The sequence below is a fragment of the Arachis stenosperma genome, chromosome 7 (assembly GCF_014773155.1).
Source record: "Arachis stenosperma cultivar V10309 chromosome 7, arast.V10309.gnm1.PFL2, whole genome shotgun sequence".
Classification (NCBI taxonomy): Eukaryota; Viridiplantae; Streptophyta; class Magnoliopsida; order Fabales; family Fabaceae; genus Arachis; species Arachis stenosperma.
Window position 1 is genome coordinate 66,335,507 of NC_080383.1, and position 13,856 is coordinate 66,349,362.

At 37.6% G+C, this 13,856-nt stretch overlaps 1 protein-coding gene across 1 annotated transcript; it reads right to left on the bottom strand.

Annotated features, from left to right (window-relative positions):
• Window positions 1-348: 348 nt before the first annotated feature.
• On the bottom strand, window positions 349-2,220 carry LOC130942096 (ethylene-responsive transcription factor RAP2-13-like). The gene has a single exon (XM_057870784.1). It carries the CDS (start codon window positions 1,707-1,709, stop codon window positions 702-704), a length of 1,008 nt encoding a protein of 335 aa, XP_057726767.1. The 5' UTR covers window positions 1,710-2,220; the 3' UTR covers window positions 349-701.
• Between the last annotated feature and the right edge of the window lie 11,636 nt (window positions 2,221-13,856).

Here is a 13,856-nt window from a genome sequence, read left to right on the forward strand (position 1 = left end):
GGACAAAGATGAAGTTTGGCAGAGGCTTATGGAAAGAAGGAAGAATTGCAAGGATGAACTAAAAATGCGGAGCAAGGAAACATTCACGCTGGCATAAAAGGAAATTATGAAACCCAAGAGCAGGCCACAAAAACTAAAATGGGGTTTTCATGGTGGTAGTCCTCTGGCGGCGGTGGTGGCTGACTAAAGTACAAGTAACTACTATATATGTATATACAAAAATTGGATTTTTTTTCCCTCCGTCTCCTCTTCATACATTTTCGTATTTTCCTAAAGACTCCATTAGAATTTCGTTAGAAATAGTTTTATTTACCTCTCCTTTTAAACATTTTACTATTGACATAATCAGAAACCAAACAAGTACAACATATATTCATAAGGTGAATAATACAATATGGAACTGAATTACCTAAAATTAAAAAAATAACCAGAAACAGAGAGAATAAAAGCTAAACCGAAGTCATTCTGCCTGGCCCAGCAAGAAAAAAAAGGAGCTGAGCCACGCTAGAGACAGATTTACATCATATTGACATCAAAATCAATATCCAAATTCCCAAATCCTACGAAGAAAAAGATTAGTAGCACTGCAATTTTCAAAAACTCATTGCAGACACTACCCACCTACAAATACACCTAACTATAATAATCCATGCTTTATGAATACGACTCAACAAGACAACAACTAGTAAAAGTTAATAACTTCATAGAGAATCCCAGTTGATCTCATAAGAAGGGAACTTCTGCAGATAAAAATGTTCTGAAGGAGCATCCCACTGTGACTCACTGACGTCATCAAACGTAAGATCAGACAAAGGAGAAGACCCCGCAGAGGCTTCTTCACTCTCAACATTGCAACAACCATCATCATCTCCTTCTACCTTTGGAGTTGTTGCTTTTGACTTTGACTTTAACCTCATCACAGGCTTCTTTCCCTGCTTCCCTTGTTTCCGAATCTGAGAGAGATTTTCACAGATAGCATCCAACTTGGCATCAACAGCGGAATGAAGAGGCCTATACTCCCCAAAACCGCCGCCAACGATGCAAGAACCGTGGTGCTTAAGGTTAGGGAAGTTGAGCTTCGCTAAATCACCTCTTAGCTTAAAAGCCGCTTTATCATAAGCCAAAGCAGCTTCCTCGGCAGTCTCGAAAGTTCCAAGCCAAAGCCGAGTGCGGTTCCTTGGGAGTCTGATCTCAGACACCCATTTTCCCCATTGCCTTTGCCGTACGCCTCTGTAGAGTTTTGTGGGCTTTGGTGGGCCTTGTTTCATGGGTATTGGCTTTGGGCTAAGGAAGCTTAGGGTGTTGCTCTGTTGAGTTTGTGATTGGGCCTGGATCTGATAGTTGAGCCCAATAGAAGAAGAAAACGGTGGTTGCTCAAACCCAATGAAATTCTGGCTGTTTGATAAACGTGAAGGAAACAAAGGGGTCACCATTGAAGGGCAACCATGCTGAGTGTAGAAATCAGGCTGTGGAGAAGAAGAATAGTTGATAGAAGGATTGTAGTAAGAAGAATTCAAGGTGGTGGAAGTTGAAGGTAGATGGGAATTAGATGATGAGGGTAATGAAGTAATTGTGCTTGTGGTGGTGGTGGTTGTTGTCGTAGAAAGACTTCTATAAAAAGGTTGAAGTACTTCCATTAACTCACCCCCTTGAAATGGATCCGAGTGAAACTGTTGTGTGTATTGATCCATTGTGGCTGACATAAACATTCAACAAACGAAATGACAAAATTGAAATAAAATAACGTAGACCTAGGTAAAATTAACCTGTGCTTTGGTTAAAACTTGAGAAAGACTAAAAAAAAAGGAAGAAACTAAACAAAGAAGATTGAAGAGGTTTAAAATACACAACCCCTTTAATCGAAAAATAATGAAGCTTTGAGGGATCAAAAACAACCCTCTTTGGCTTAATTCAAAGATCTGAAAAGAAAAAAAAATCTTTGTTGCAAACAAAAAGCTGGATCTCGATTCTGAAAACACCTGGCTTTCTAGAAACAACTTATAAAGTTTGATTCTTGTTAAGATTCTAGAGACAAGCCCAAAATATATTTTAGCTTGAAAGGCAGATGATTAACAGAAAGGGATTCAGAGAAGCGGGGAGTTAGAGAAGGGGAAAAAAAGTAAAAAGAAAGGAAGGTTGAACCGTTGAAGAAGAACACAATCTGAAAAACGCTCACAAGAAAGAAAGATAAAAGAAAAGTGTTTGAATTTTGTGAGTAATCTCTCGTCACTCTTGGTTTTGCCTTGTGAGCGCTCACACCAATATATAGCAGCCGGCCAAGTTTGCTATCACTGTTAATGACGCGATTATGGACACTGTAATTACGGGAGCGAGCTTCGCATGATTAACGTACTGGCCAATGAGGGTGCGACACGCATACATGTTCTTGTTGGGACAGGACACGTGTGTCATTAACATTGCGATTCTTGCTGGACTGCCATTAAGCCTTGGTTGACCGTGACACCGGGCGTTCACACCATTTTGTTGAAATCTGATGTAGCGTTCTTCGAATTTTTTTATAAATAAATAATTAAAATATTTTATTTATAGTAATTTATAACATATTTATCCAATTGTATCTTTTTACATATTTCGTTTATTTTTGTAAATAAATTAAGATGGCTTATATCAGTATAAAAGAGATAAAATATAATTTTATTTAGTTTTATCTTCTTTGTAAACGAAATATATAAAATTTAAAAAATATATAAATTTTATTTATAATGTAAATGAGATAAATTTACACTATAAATAAGATATATGAATATTTATAAATATAAAAATATAATTTTTAAAAATAATAAAAAATATTAATAATTTAATTGGGACCAATTTAAAAAAAATGATACATTTTATTTTTATTTAGATCAATTTTAATTAATTTATATCTTATCTATATTTTAAATTTTAAATTAATAACTTTGTGTTGTTTATACTAAATTCTTACTAAATGGAACGTTTCAAATAGTAAGAAAGATAAACAATTTTAAATAATAAAAAAAATAGTCGGTTTCAAAATGATAGGAGAGATGAGCAGTTTAATTAGTGGACAAATAAGTATATCACGTAATTTGAAATTGTCCATTTAAAATCAGCACATTATTTTTCTAGAAATCAACACATTAAAATTAGTACTCAAAAAGAATAAATAATAAAAAAATTAAAGATTTTGATAAACAAAATGTTAACAATATATAATTTAAATTTAAAATTTTTAATATAACAAAATTTTTTAAATTATTCATGTACTCTTCTTGAGTACTAATTCAAATGTGTTAGTTTCTACAATAATTTAATTTTGAGTAAAGTATTGTTTTTGTCTCCAATGTTGGGATAAGTCTCAAAGTTGTCCCTAACGTTTGAATCGTCATATTTAGGTACCTAACGTTTCAAAATTGACTCAATGTTATTCTGCCGTTAGGAATCTGTTAATGGAATTTATGGCAGGACAAAATTGAGACGATTTTGAAACGTTAGGGACTTAAATATGATGAAAACGATAGAGATGAAAATGATACATAAAAATAAATTTTAATTTTATCCTTCACTAATATCAATCTTTTATGATACATAGTTATTCAATTGTTTTTAATCACATTTAAGTAAATTACACTTAATCACATTATTTTGATTCTAAATAATTTTTTTATAATTTTACTCTTAAAGGTTTCCTCATCATGAAATATTTGTATAATGACTAGAATCACAATACTTTATTGTATATTTATCATTTCCCCCCCCCCCCCCACAAGTTTATGTACTAGTTATTCTACAAATATTTTATGATGAGTAAAAATTGTTAAGAATAAAATTATAAAAAAATTATTTAGAATAAAATTAATGTGATTAAGTGTAAGTTGCTTAGATGTGATTAAAAAATAATTGAATAACTATGTACCGTAAAAAATTGATATTATTGAATGATAAAATTTAAATTTATTTTATGTATCGTTTTTGTCCCCAACGTGTTCATCCTATTTAAGTCCCTAACGTTTCAAAATCGTCTCAATTTTGTCCCGCTGTCAATTCCGTTAATAGATTCCTAATGGCAGGACAACATTGAGTCAATTTTGAAATGTTAGGGACTTAAATAGAACGATTCAAACTTTATGGACAACTTTGAGACTTACCCCAAATGTTGGGACAAAAATGATACTTTACTCTTTAATTTTTAATACGTGTGCACATTTGTATTAAATAAAATTTTTAATATAACAAAACTTTTAAAATTTTTATATTTTTATTTTTTTAGTATTAATTTAAATATATTAGTTTCTAAGAAAATAATGTGCTGAATTTAAATGAGCAAGTAATACGTCCAGTCACCCACTAATTAGTGAGTTAAAACTGCTCATCTCCCCTATTATTTTGAAACCACACATCTTCTCTATTATTTGGAACCGCCCATCTTTCTTATTATTTGAAACGTTCTATTTTTAAGAGTTCAGTACAAATAAGATATAAATTAATTAAAATTGATCTAAATAGTAACAAAATATATCTATTCCAGGGGTTACCTGAAATGGTGATTTAAGTCTGAATGTGAGGTCCAGACTCCTATTGAGGCAGCGTTTGCTGGTGTTGAGGTGCCACCGTCCAAGCACTTCGTGAGGAGGTGGGGGTGGTACCTACGAGAGACTACGATACTTAAATTAGCAAATGTTTAGGTAGCTTTTTAGTAGCTTGGGTTCTGAATATATCTGAGGAGGTCAGTGTATTTATAGTAGAATAGACAACGACCTTTTAGAGTAGTTCCACCTTTGATGGTGGATGGCCATTCCATTTTGATAGGAAAGTTGTTTAGATCTCCCCTTATATGGATAGGAGATATCTTAAAAAGTAGTTACTTATTTATATAAGTAGGGCTTTGTACAACTGTCATTGCGTCTGACCTCTATGAGCTTGTGTAGGTATGTAGGAGGCATGATCTTTTGTGTGGGCCTCTATTCTTTTTGAGCCTGGCTTTACTTTGGGTCAGGGTATGAATAGAGCCCCTGTTTGAGTCCAAGTTTTTAGAGGTTGGACTCAAGTATTTGTAGTTCAGACTGGTTACTTGTGGATTCAAACATTAGCTCGGGCGAACCACCTTCCTTGGGACAAAGTCATGTACTCGACGTGTTTTTGAATTTGAGATATACGTCCTTTCGTAGCCCTAAGCAAGTTACCTTACGATTACCTAGGTAACCACACGTTATAAATGAGGTGTTATGAATTTACTCTTTTGCTATTAGTGCTTTATAGATCTCCAAATTCATTTCTCTTTCTTTTTTTTTTTTTTGCTTTTTTTGAAAACATTTGCATTCACTATCTTCCTTCTTCGAATCTTTTTAGTCTTCTTCGTAACTTCTTTTTATTCTTCAATATTTCTTTATTTTGAATTTCTTTTTTGGGAGTCTTTGTCCGTTTGTTGGTGGTTTTGGATCGTATATATCCCTACTGTTTGTATCCTCATTGTTGTTTACTCACCCTTCTCAAGGTTAGTTTTTTAGTTTCTTCAACTTGTTGATTAGATAATATTCTTGTGGTTTAGAAATTTTTGCCGTAGATATTGGTAAAAGATTTTTGTTGGTAACTGCTTTGGTGATTCTGTATTTTCCCTTACTCTTTTGCAAATCTTGAAACCTTGTTTATTTTATTGTTGTTATGATGTTAAAGCGTTATTCTATGTTGCCCCAAAATAGTACCTTTTTGGTTTTCTACAAATGGCATCATTTTTGTACTTGGTTGGTTTATGTGCGAGAGGTGATATGAATTGTTTGCCGACTTGTGGTGATAATTTTTTTCTTTTGTTGTATTTGTATGTATAGCTTTTATATCTCGGTCAGTAATTCACAACATGTCTTCTAAAGTTCCATCCGATCTGGCTTAGGTAGATTTCTCTGTTCTTACTCCGGTTCCTGTTATTTATAATGAGTATGCTGAGACTCTTCGTAGACATCCTAGGTTGTGTGAAAATCGGGAGGATGAGAGGAAATTCGAGATTATAGTTGCTAACCTTGAAGAGAAGATTTATTTTTCTCGATTTGACAAGTTAGAATGACGTCACTTTATATACCTGTATGAGTATTTTTTTCACAAAATTGGGGGTTAGTATTCCCTTTACCGATTTTGAAGTAGCAGTCCTTAAGCTCTGTAATGTTGTCCCTTCCCAGCTTCATCCCAACTCTTGGAGTTTTCTTGAAATCTACTAACTCCTTTGCCGTAAACTTGATGTCCCATCTTCCTCTAAAGTTTTCTTTCACCTTTTCGTGCTTATTAAACCTTTTAGTTCCAAAAAATAGGGTTGGATCTCTTTCTGAGCTGTCCAAGGGAGGAAGGTGTATGCTATTTTTGACGAGTCTTTCCACGGCTTTAAGAATTACTTCTTCAAAATCCCAGTTGAAGGTTCCTGACCTTTCTTTCTAGGTGAAAGGGATGAGCCACTCTTTCTTTTGTACTGGGAGGAGAGTCCCATAATAGTCAAACACAACCAGGACAATTTAGATGAGGTCGAGGAGAGTATAGTGTCTTTATTCCAAGAGTGTTGGGGTCAAGCTCTATATTTGGATACTAAGAGATTTTTAGGAAATCCAAACTAACTTCAATCTGAATTAGGTAGTCTTCTTTTACATTTTGTTAATGTAACTTTTATTGATTTTTTCTTGGATTTTAATGTAACCCGACTTTGATGTCATGCAGAAAGGATGGCTCCTAAGTTGGCTGCCATGAAGACTTTTCGGACCGTAAAAAAGACTGTTGTTGCCCGAAGTTTATTACTAAAAGAGTTTGGTGGATCTTGTGACCTTTCTTCTCCCTCTAAGTCGAACTCAGGTGCCTCGGTATCAGAAAAAATTGTTGATCCAACTCCGCCTCCTCCTTTTAGTTCTGAGAAATACACACTTCCTCGTCCCAATCCCGAGCCGAAGCCAAAGAAATGCAAGACTATGGAATTGGTAGGAGTCTATGAGCAAGATTTTGATGCCATAGCTTGGGCCAAAAAACACATCCTTCCAAATAGTTTTATTGGTATCGATAATGTTTCTATAAAAAGCTACCTCTAAGTTCTAGCCCGTGGTGGAATCCGGACAACAGGGGTATGTGCATTGTTGTTGAAGAAATCAGAAAAACTCCCCTAGGTGTTGGTGCACGAAATTGCAATCACACTTTTGCAATCCCGCACAACTAACCAGCAAGTGCACTGGGTCGTCCAAGTAATACCTTACGTGAGTAAGGGTCGATCCCACGGAGATTGTCGACTTGAAGCAAGCTATGGTTATCTTGTAAATCTTAGTCAGGATATCAGAAATTATCAAGATTGATTGTGAAAAGCAAAAGAACATGAAATAAGTACTTGTTATGCAGTAATGGAGAATAGGTTGAGGTTTTGGAGATGCTCCATCTTCTGAATCTCTGCTTTCCTACTGTCTTCTTCATCAAACACGCAAGGCTCATTCCATGGCAAGCTGTATGTAGGGTTTCACCGTTGTCAGTGGCTACCTCCCATCCTCTCAGTGGAAATGTTCAACGCACCCTGTCACGGCACGGCTATCCATCTGTCGGTCCTCAATCAGGCCGAAATAGAATCCAGTGATTCTTTTGCGTCTGTCACTAACGCCCCGCCTTCAGGAGTTTGAAGCTCGTCACAGTCATTCAATCATTGAATCCTACTCAGAATACCATAGACAAGGTTTAGACCTTCCGGATTCTCTTGAATGCCGCCATCAGTTCTAGCTTATACCACGAAGATTCTGGTTAAGGAATCCAAGAGATATCTACTCAATCTAAGGTAGAACGGAGGTGGTTGTCAGGCACACGTTCATAGTTGAGAATATGATGAGTGTCACGGATCATCACATTCATCCGGGTTAAGAACAAGTGATATCTTAGAATGGAAGCAAGCATGATTGAATAAGAAACAGTAGTAATTGCATTAATCCATCAAGACACAGCAAAGCTCCTCACCCCCAACCATGGGGTTTAGAGACTCATGCTGTAAGAAGTACACAAAGAAACGTGTAAAGTGTCATGAGGTACAGATACAATGTCAAAAGATCCTATTAATAGTGAACTAGTAACCTAAGGTTTACAGAAATGAGTAAATGACAGAAAAATCCACTTCCGGGCCCACTAGGTGTGTGCTTGGGCTGAGCAATGAAGCATTTTCGTGTAGAGACCTTTTCTGGAGTTAAACGCCAGCTTTTATGCCAGTTTGGGCGTTTAACTCCAAGTTTTATGCCAGTTCCAGCGTTAAACGCTGGAATTTCTGAGGCTGATTTGCAACGCCGGTTTGGGCCATCAAATCTCGGGCAAAGTATGGACTATTATATATTGCTAGAAAGCCCAGGATGTCTACTTTCCAATGCCGTTGAGAGCGCGCCAATTGGGCTTCTGTAGCTCCAGAAAATCCACTTCGAGTGCAGGGAGGTCAGAATCCAACAGCATCTGCAGTCCTTTTCAGCCTCTAAATCAGATTTTTGCTCAGGACCCTCAATTTCAGCCAGAAAATACCTGAAATCACAGAAAAACACACAAACTCATAGTAAAGTCCAGAAAAGTGAATTTTAACTAAAAACTAATAAAAATATACTAAAAACTAACTAGATCATACTAAAAACATACTAAAAACAATGCCAAAAAGCGTACAAATTATCCGCTCATCACAACACCAAACTTAAATTGTTGCTTGTCCCCAAGCAACTGAAAATCAAAATAGAATAAAAAGAAGAGAATATACTATAGACTCCAAAATATCAAAGAAACATAGTTCCAATTAGATGAGCGGGACTAGTAGCTTTTTGCTTCCGAACAGTTTTGGCATCTCACTCTATCCTTTGAAGTTCAGAATGATTGGCATCTATAAGAACTCAAGACTCAGATAGTGTTATTGATTCTCCTAGTTAAGTATAATGATTCTTGAACATAGCTAGTGTATGAGTCTTGGCTGTGGCCCAAAGCACTCTGTCTTCCAGTATTACCACCGGATACATACATGCCACAGACACATAATTGGGTGAACCTTTTTAGATTGTGACTCAGCTTTGCTAGAGTCCCCAATTAGAGGTGTCCAGGGTTCTTAAGCACACTCTTTTTGCCTTGGTTCACAACTTTATTTCTTTCTTTTTCTTTCTTTCTCTCTCTTTTTTTTCGAAATTTTTTTTTCACTGCTTTTTCTTGCTTCAAGAATCAAATTGATGATTTTTCAGATCCTCAATAACAGTTCTCTTTTTCCTCATACTTTCAAGAGCCAACAAATTTTTTAACATTCTCAAAACAACAAATTCAAGAGACATATGCACTGTTCAAGCATTCATTCAGAAAACAAAAAAGTATTGTCACCACATCAAACTAATTCAACTAGTTTCAAAGATAAATTTCGAAATCCTATACTTCTTGTTCTTTTGTGATTAAAGCATTTTTCATTTAAGAGAGGTGATGGATTCATAGGACATTCATAGCTTTAAGGCATAAAATTTTAATTTTATTAATTATGAACTAAGAACAAGACTCAAAGATAGATATAAGATGAGACTAAAAAAAAAAGATAAAAATAGAAAACAAAATAAAAAAAACGCAAAAAATAGGCTCCTAATGATAGAGGTTTTCACAGAGTTAGAACTCAACAACCTTGATTTTGAGAAGTGGATGCTCCCTCAACTTGAGAGGAGAGCTTTTGGCGTTTCATCTCTTGGAGTTCACGCCCCTGCTTCTCTTGTTCCTTCAGCAATTTGCAGAGCATGCAGTTCTGATTCTGCTGTTCTTCCTTTAGTTGCTCCATAGTCTCTTGCAGCTTGGTGATAGATGCTTCTAGGCTGGCCCAGTAGCCAATTTCAGGGAATTCAGGGAGGAACTCCTGCGCCCTCCTCTTGATAGAGTTGTCTTGCATTTGTCCTTCCATTGACTTCTTGGTGATTGGATGTTCAATGGGTATGAACTCATCTACTCCCATCTTTACCCCAGCCTCTTTACAGAGCAAGGAGATTAAGCTTGGGTAAGCTAGTTTGGCTTCAGTGGAATTCTTATTTGCAATTGTGTAGATCTCACAAGCAATCACATGATGAACCTCCACTTCTTTTCCAAGCATAATGCAATGAATCATCACTGCTCTCTTGATAGTGACCTCAGAACGGTTGCTAGTGGGCAATATGGAACGCCCAATAAAGTCTAGCCAACCTCTTGCAATTGGTTTGAGGTCTCCCCTCTTGAGTTGGTTTGGGACACCCTTAGAATTGGTTATCCACTTAGTTCCAGGGAGGCATATGTCCTCTAGAACTTGATCCAACCCTTTATCTGCTCTCACCATTCTCCTATTAAAGGAGTCAGGATCATCTTGCAGTTGAGGCAATTTGAAGATTTCTCTTATTTTGTCCAGATGGAAGTACATAACTTTCCCTCTGACCATGGTTCTGTAGGTATGGTAAGCAGTTCCAGTCATTCTCTGCTTATCTGTTAACCAGATTTGAGTAGAATTCCTGAACCATGTTCCTTCCAACCTTTATCTCAGGATTGGTTAGAACTTCCCATCCTCTGTTTCGAATTTGCTCTTGGATCCCCGGATATTCATCTTCTTTCAGATCAAATTTAACTTCCGGGATCACTGACCTCAGACCCATTATCTTGTGATAATGGTCTTCATGTTCTTTGGTTAAGAACTTCTCTTGATTCCAAAGATTCTTTGGATTATTCTCTTTCTTTCCTCTTAAATTGGTTTGTTTTCCCTTAGGAGCCATGATCTTGATGAATCTTGGCTTAGTGATCACGGAAAAGCACACCAAACTTAGAGGTTGCTTGTCTCAAGCAAAAGAAAGGAAGGAAGAGAGAGAGAGGAGAAGCAAATTCGAATGGTGTGGGCAATGAGGGGTCCAAACGTGTATTTATAAGGTGGGGAGGAGAGATTTCGAAAAAAAAGAAAAGTTTGAAAGAAGATTTGAGAAGATATGGAAAGAATTTGAGAGAAGGGTGAGTTTTTGAACAAGAGTTGGAATTGATTTGAAATAGATTTGAAGAATGGTTTTGATTTTTGAAGATTTGAAAGTGAATGATGAATGGTTGAAGTGTGATTTGTAGAAAAGTATGGGTAAGAAAAGGAAAGTTTGAAAAAATTTGGTTTGAAAACAAAATTGTGGTCCCCCCACCTTTCTGGCGTTAAACGCCCAGAATGGCACCCATTCTGGCGTTTAACGCCCATTTGTTGCCCCTTTTGGGCGTTTAACGCCCAGCCAGGTGCCCTGGCTGGCGTTAAACGCCAGAATTCCTTTATCACTGGGCGTTTTTCTAAACGCCTAGGATGCTGCACACCTGGCGTTAAACGCCCAGAATGGTGCCCATTCTGGCGTATAACGCCCAAAATGGCACCTTTACTGGCGTTAAACGCCCAGAATGGTGCCCATTCTGGCGTTTAACGCCCAAAATGCCCCTTACTGGCGAATTTTCGCCAGTAAGCTCTTTTTCTCTGCTTTTTGAGCTGAATCCTTCTGTAACTCTGTGAATTCCTTCATTTTTGATACTTGCCTTTGTAAAAACAAAACATATAACCTGCTAATGACTGGGTTGCCTCCCAGCAAGCGCTTCTTTACTGTCTTTAGCTGGACCTTTACTGAGAATCACTCAAGTCTCAGTTTTGAGCATTCCTGCTCAAAATTGCTTTCAAGATAATGCTTGATTCTTTGTCCATTAACAATGAACTTTTTGTCAGAATCAATGTCTTGAAGCTCAACATATCCATATGGTGACACTCCTGTGATCACATACGGACCCCTCTACCGGGATTTAAGTTTTCCTGGAAACAATCTGAGCCTAGAGTTGAAGAGCAGAACTTTTTGTCCTGGCTCAAAGACTCTGGTTGACAGCTTCTTGTCATGCCATTTCTTTGCCTTTTCCTTATAAATTTTTGCATTTTCAAAGGCATTGAGTCTGAACTCTTCTAGCTCATTTAGCTGGAGCAATCTTTTTTTACCAGCTAACTGAGCATCCATGTTTAGGAATTTGGTTGCCCAGTAGGCTTTATGTTCCAGTTCCACAGGCAGATGACAGGCCTTCCCATACACCAGTTGGTATGGAGAGGTTCCTATAGGAGTCTTGAATGCTGTTCTGTATGCCCACAGAGCATCATCCAAACTCTTTGCCCAATCCTTTCTTCGGGCTATTACAGTCCGTTCTAGGATTCTTTTTAGCTCTCTGTTAGAGACTTCAGCTTGCCCATTTGTCTGTGGATGATACGGAGTTGCCACTTTGTGGCTAATTCCATATCTAACCATAGCAGAGTATAGCTGTCTATTGCAGAAATGAGTGCCCCCGTCACTGATTAGTACTCTGGGAACACCAAACCTGCTGAAGATGTGTTTCTAGAGGAATTTCAGCACGGTCTTGGTATCATTAGTGGGTGTAGCAATTGCTTCTACCCACTTAGATACATAGTCCACTGCCACCAGAATGTAAGTGTTTGAGTATGATGGTGGGAATGGACCCATGAAGTCAATTCCCCATACATCAAACAATTCTATCTCTAATATCCCTTGTTGAGGCATGGAATATCCGTGAGGCAAGTTACCAGCTCTTTGGCAACTGTCACAGTTACGCACAAACTCTCGGGAATCTTTATAGAGAGTAGGCCAGTGGAAGCCACATTGGAGGACTTTAGTGGCTGTTCGCTCACTTCCAAAATGTCCTTCATACTGTGATCCATGGCAATGCCATAGGATCCTTTGTGCTTCTTCTCTGGGTACACATCTGCGGATCACTCCGTCTGCATATCTCTTAAAGAGATATGGCTCATCCCATAGGTAGTACTTGGCATCTGAAATTAATTTCTTTCTTTGCACTCTGCTGTACTCCTGGGGTATGAACCTCACAGCTTTATAGTTTGCAATATCTGCAAACCATGGAGCTTCCTGAATGGCAAAGAGTTGCTCATCAGGGAAAGTCTCAGAGATCTCAGTAGAAGGGAGGGACGCCCCAGCTACTGGTTCTATTCGGGACAGATGATCAGCTATCTGGTTCTCTGTCCCTTTTCTGTCTCTTATTTCTATGTCAAACTCTTGCAGAAGCAACACCCATCTTATTAGCCTGGGTTTTGAATCCTGCTTTGTGAGTAAGTATTTAAGAGCAGCATGGTCAGTGTACACAATCACTTTGGATCCCACTAGGTAGGATCTAAACTTGTCAATGGCATAGACTACTGCAAGTAATTCTTTTTCTGTGGTTGTGTAATTCTTCTGTGCGTCATTTAGAACACGGCTGGCATAATAAATGACGTGCAGAAGCTTGTTATGCCTCTGTCCCACTGCACCAATGGCATGGTCACTGGCATCACACATTAATTCAAATGGTAATGCCCAATCTGGTGCAGAGATGACTGGTGTGACCAGCTTAGCTTTCAGGGTCTCAAACGCCTGCTGACATTGTGTGTCAACACAAATGGCGTGTCAGCAGCTAGCAGGTTACTCAAAGGTTTTGTAATTTTCGAAAAATCCTTTATGAACCTTGTAGAATCCTGCATGCCCAGAAAGCTTCTGATTGCCTTAACATTGGCAGGTGGTGGTAATTTTTCAATTACTTCTACCTTTGCCTTATCCACCTCTATTTCCCTGCTTGAAATTTTGTGCCCAAGGACAATTCCTTCAGTCACCATAAAGTGACATTTCTCCAGTTTAAAACCAGGTTAGTCTCTTGGCACCTTTTAGGACAAGTGCTAGGTGATTAAGACAGGAGCTGAATGAGTCTCCATATACTGAGAAGTCATCCATGAAGACTTCCAGAAATTTCTCTACCATATCTGAGAAGATAGAGAGCATGCACCTCTGAAAGGTTGCAGGTGCATTGCACAGACCAAAAGGCATCCTTCTGTAGGCAAACACGCCAGAAGGGCAAGTAAATGCTGT

Excerpts from the sequence above, each read along its gene's own strand:
- LOC130942096 (XM_057870784.1), bottom strand. The coding sequence starts at position 1,709 with ATGTTTATGTCAGCCACAATGGATCAATACACACAACAGTTTCACTCG.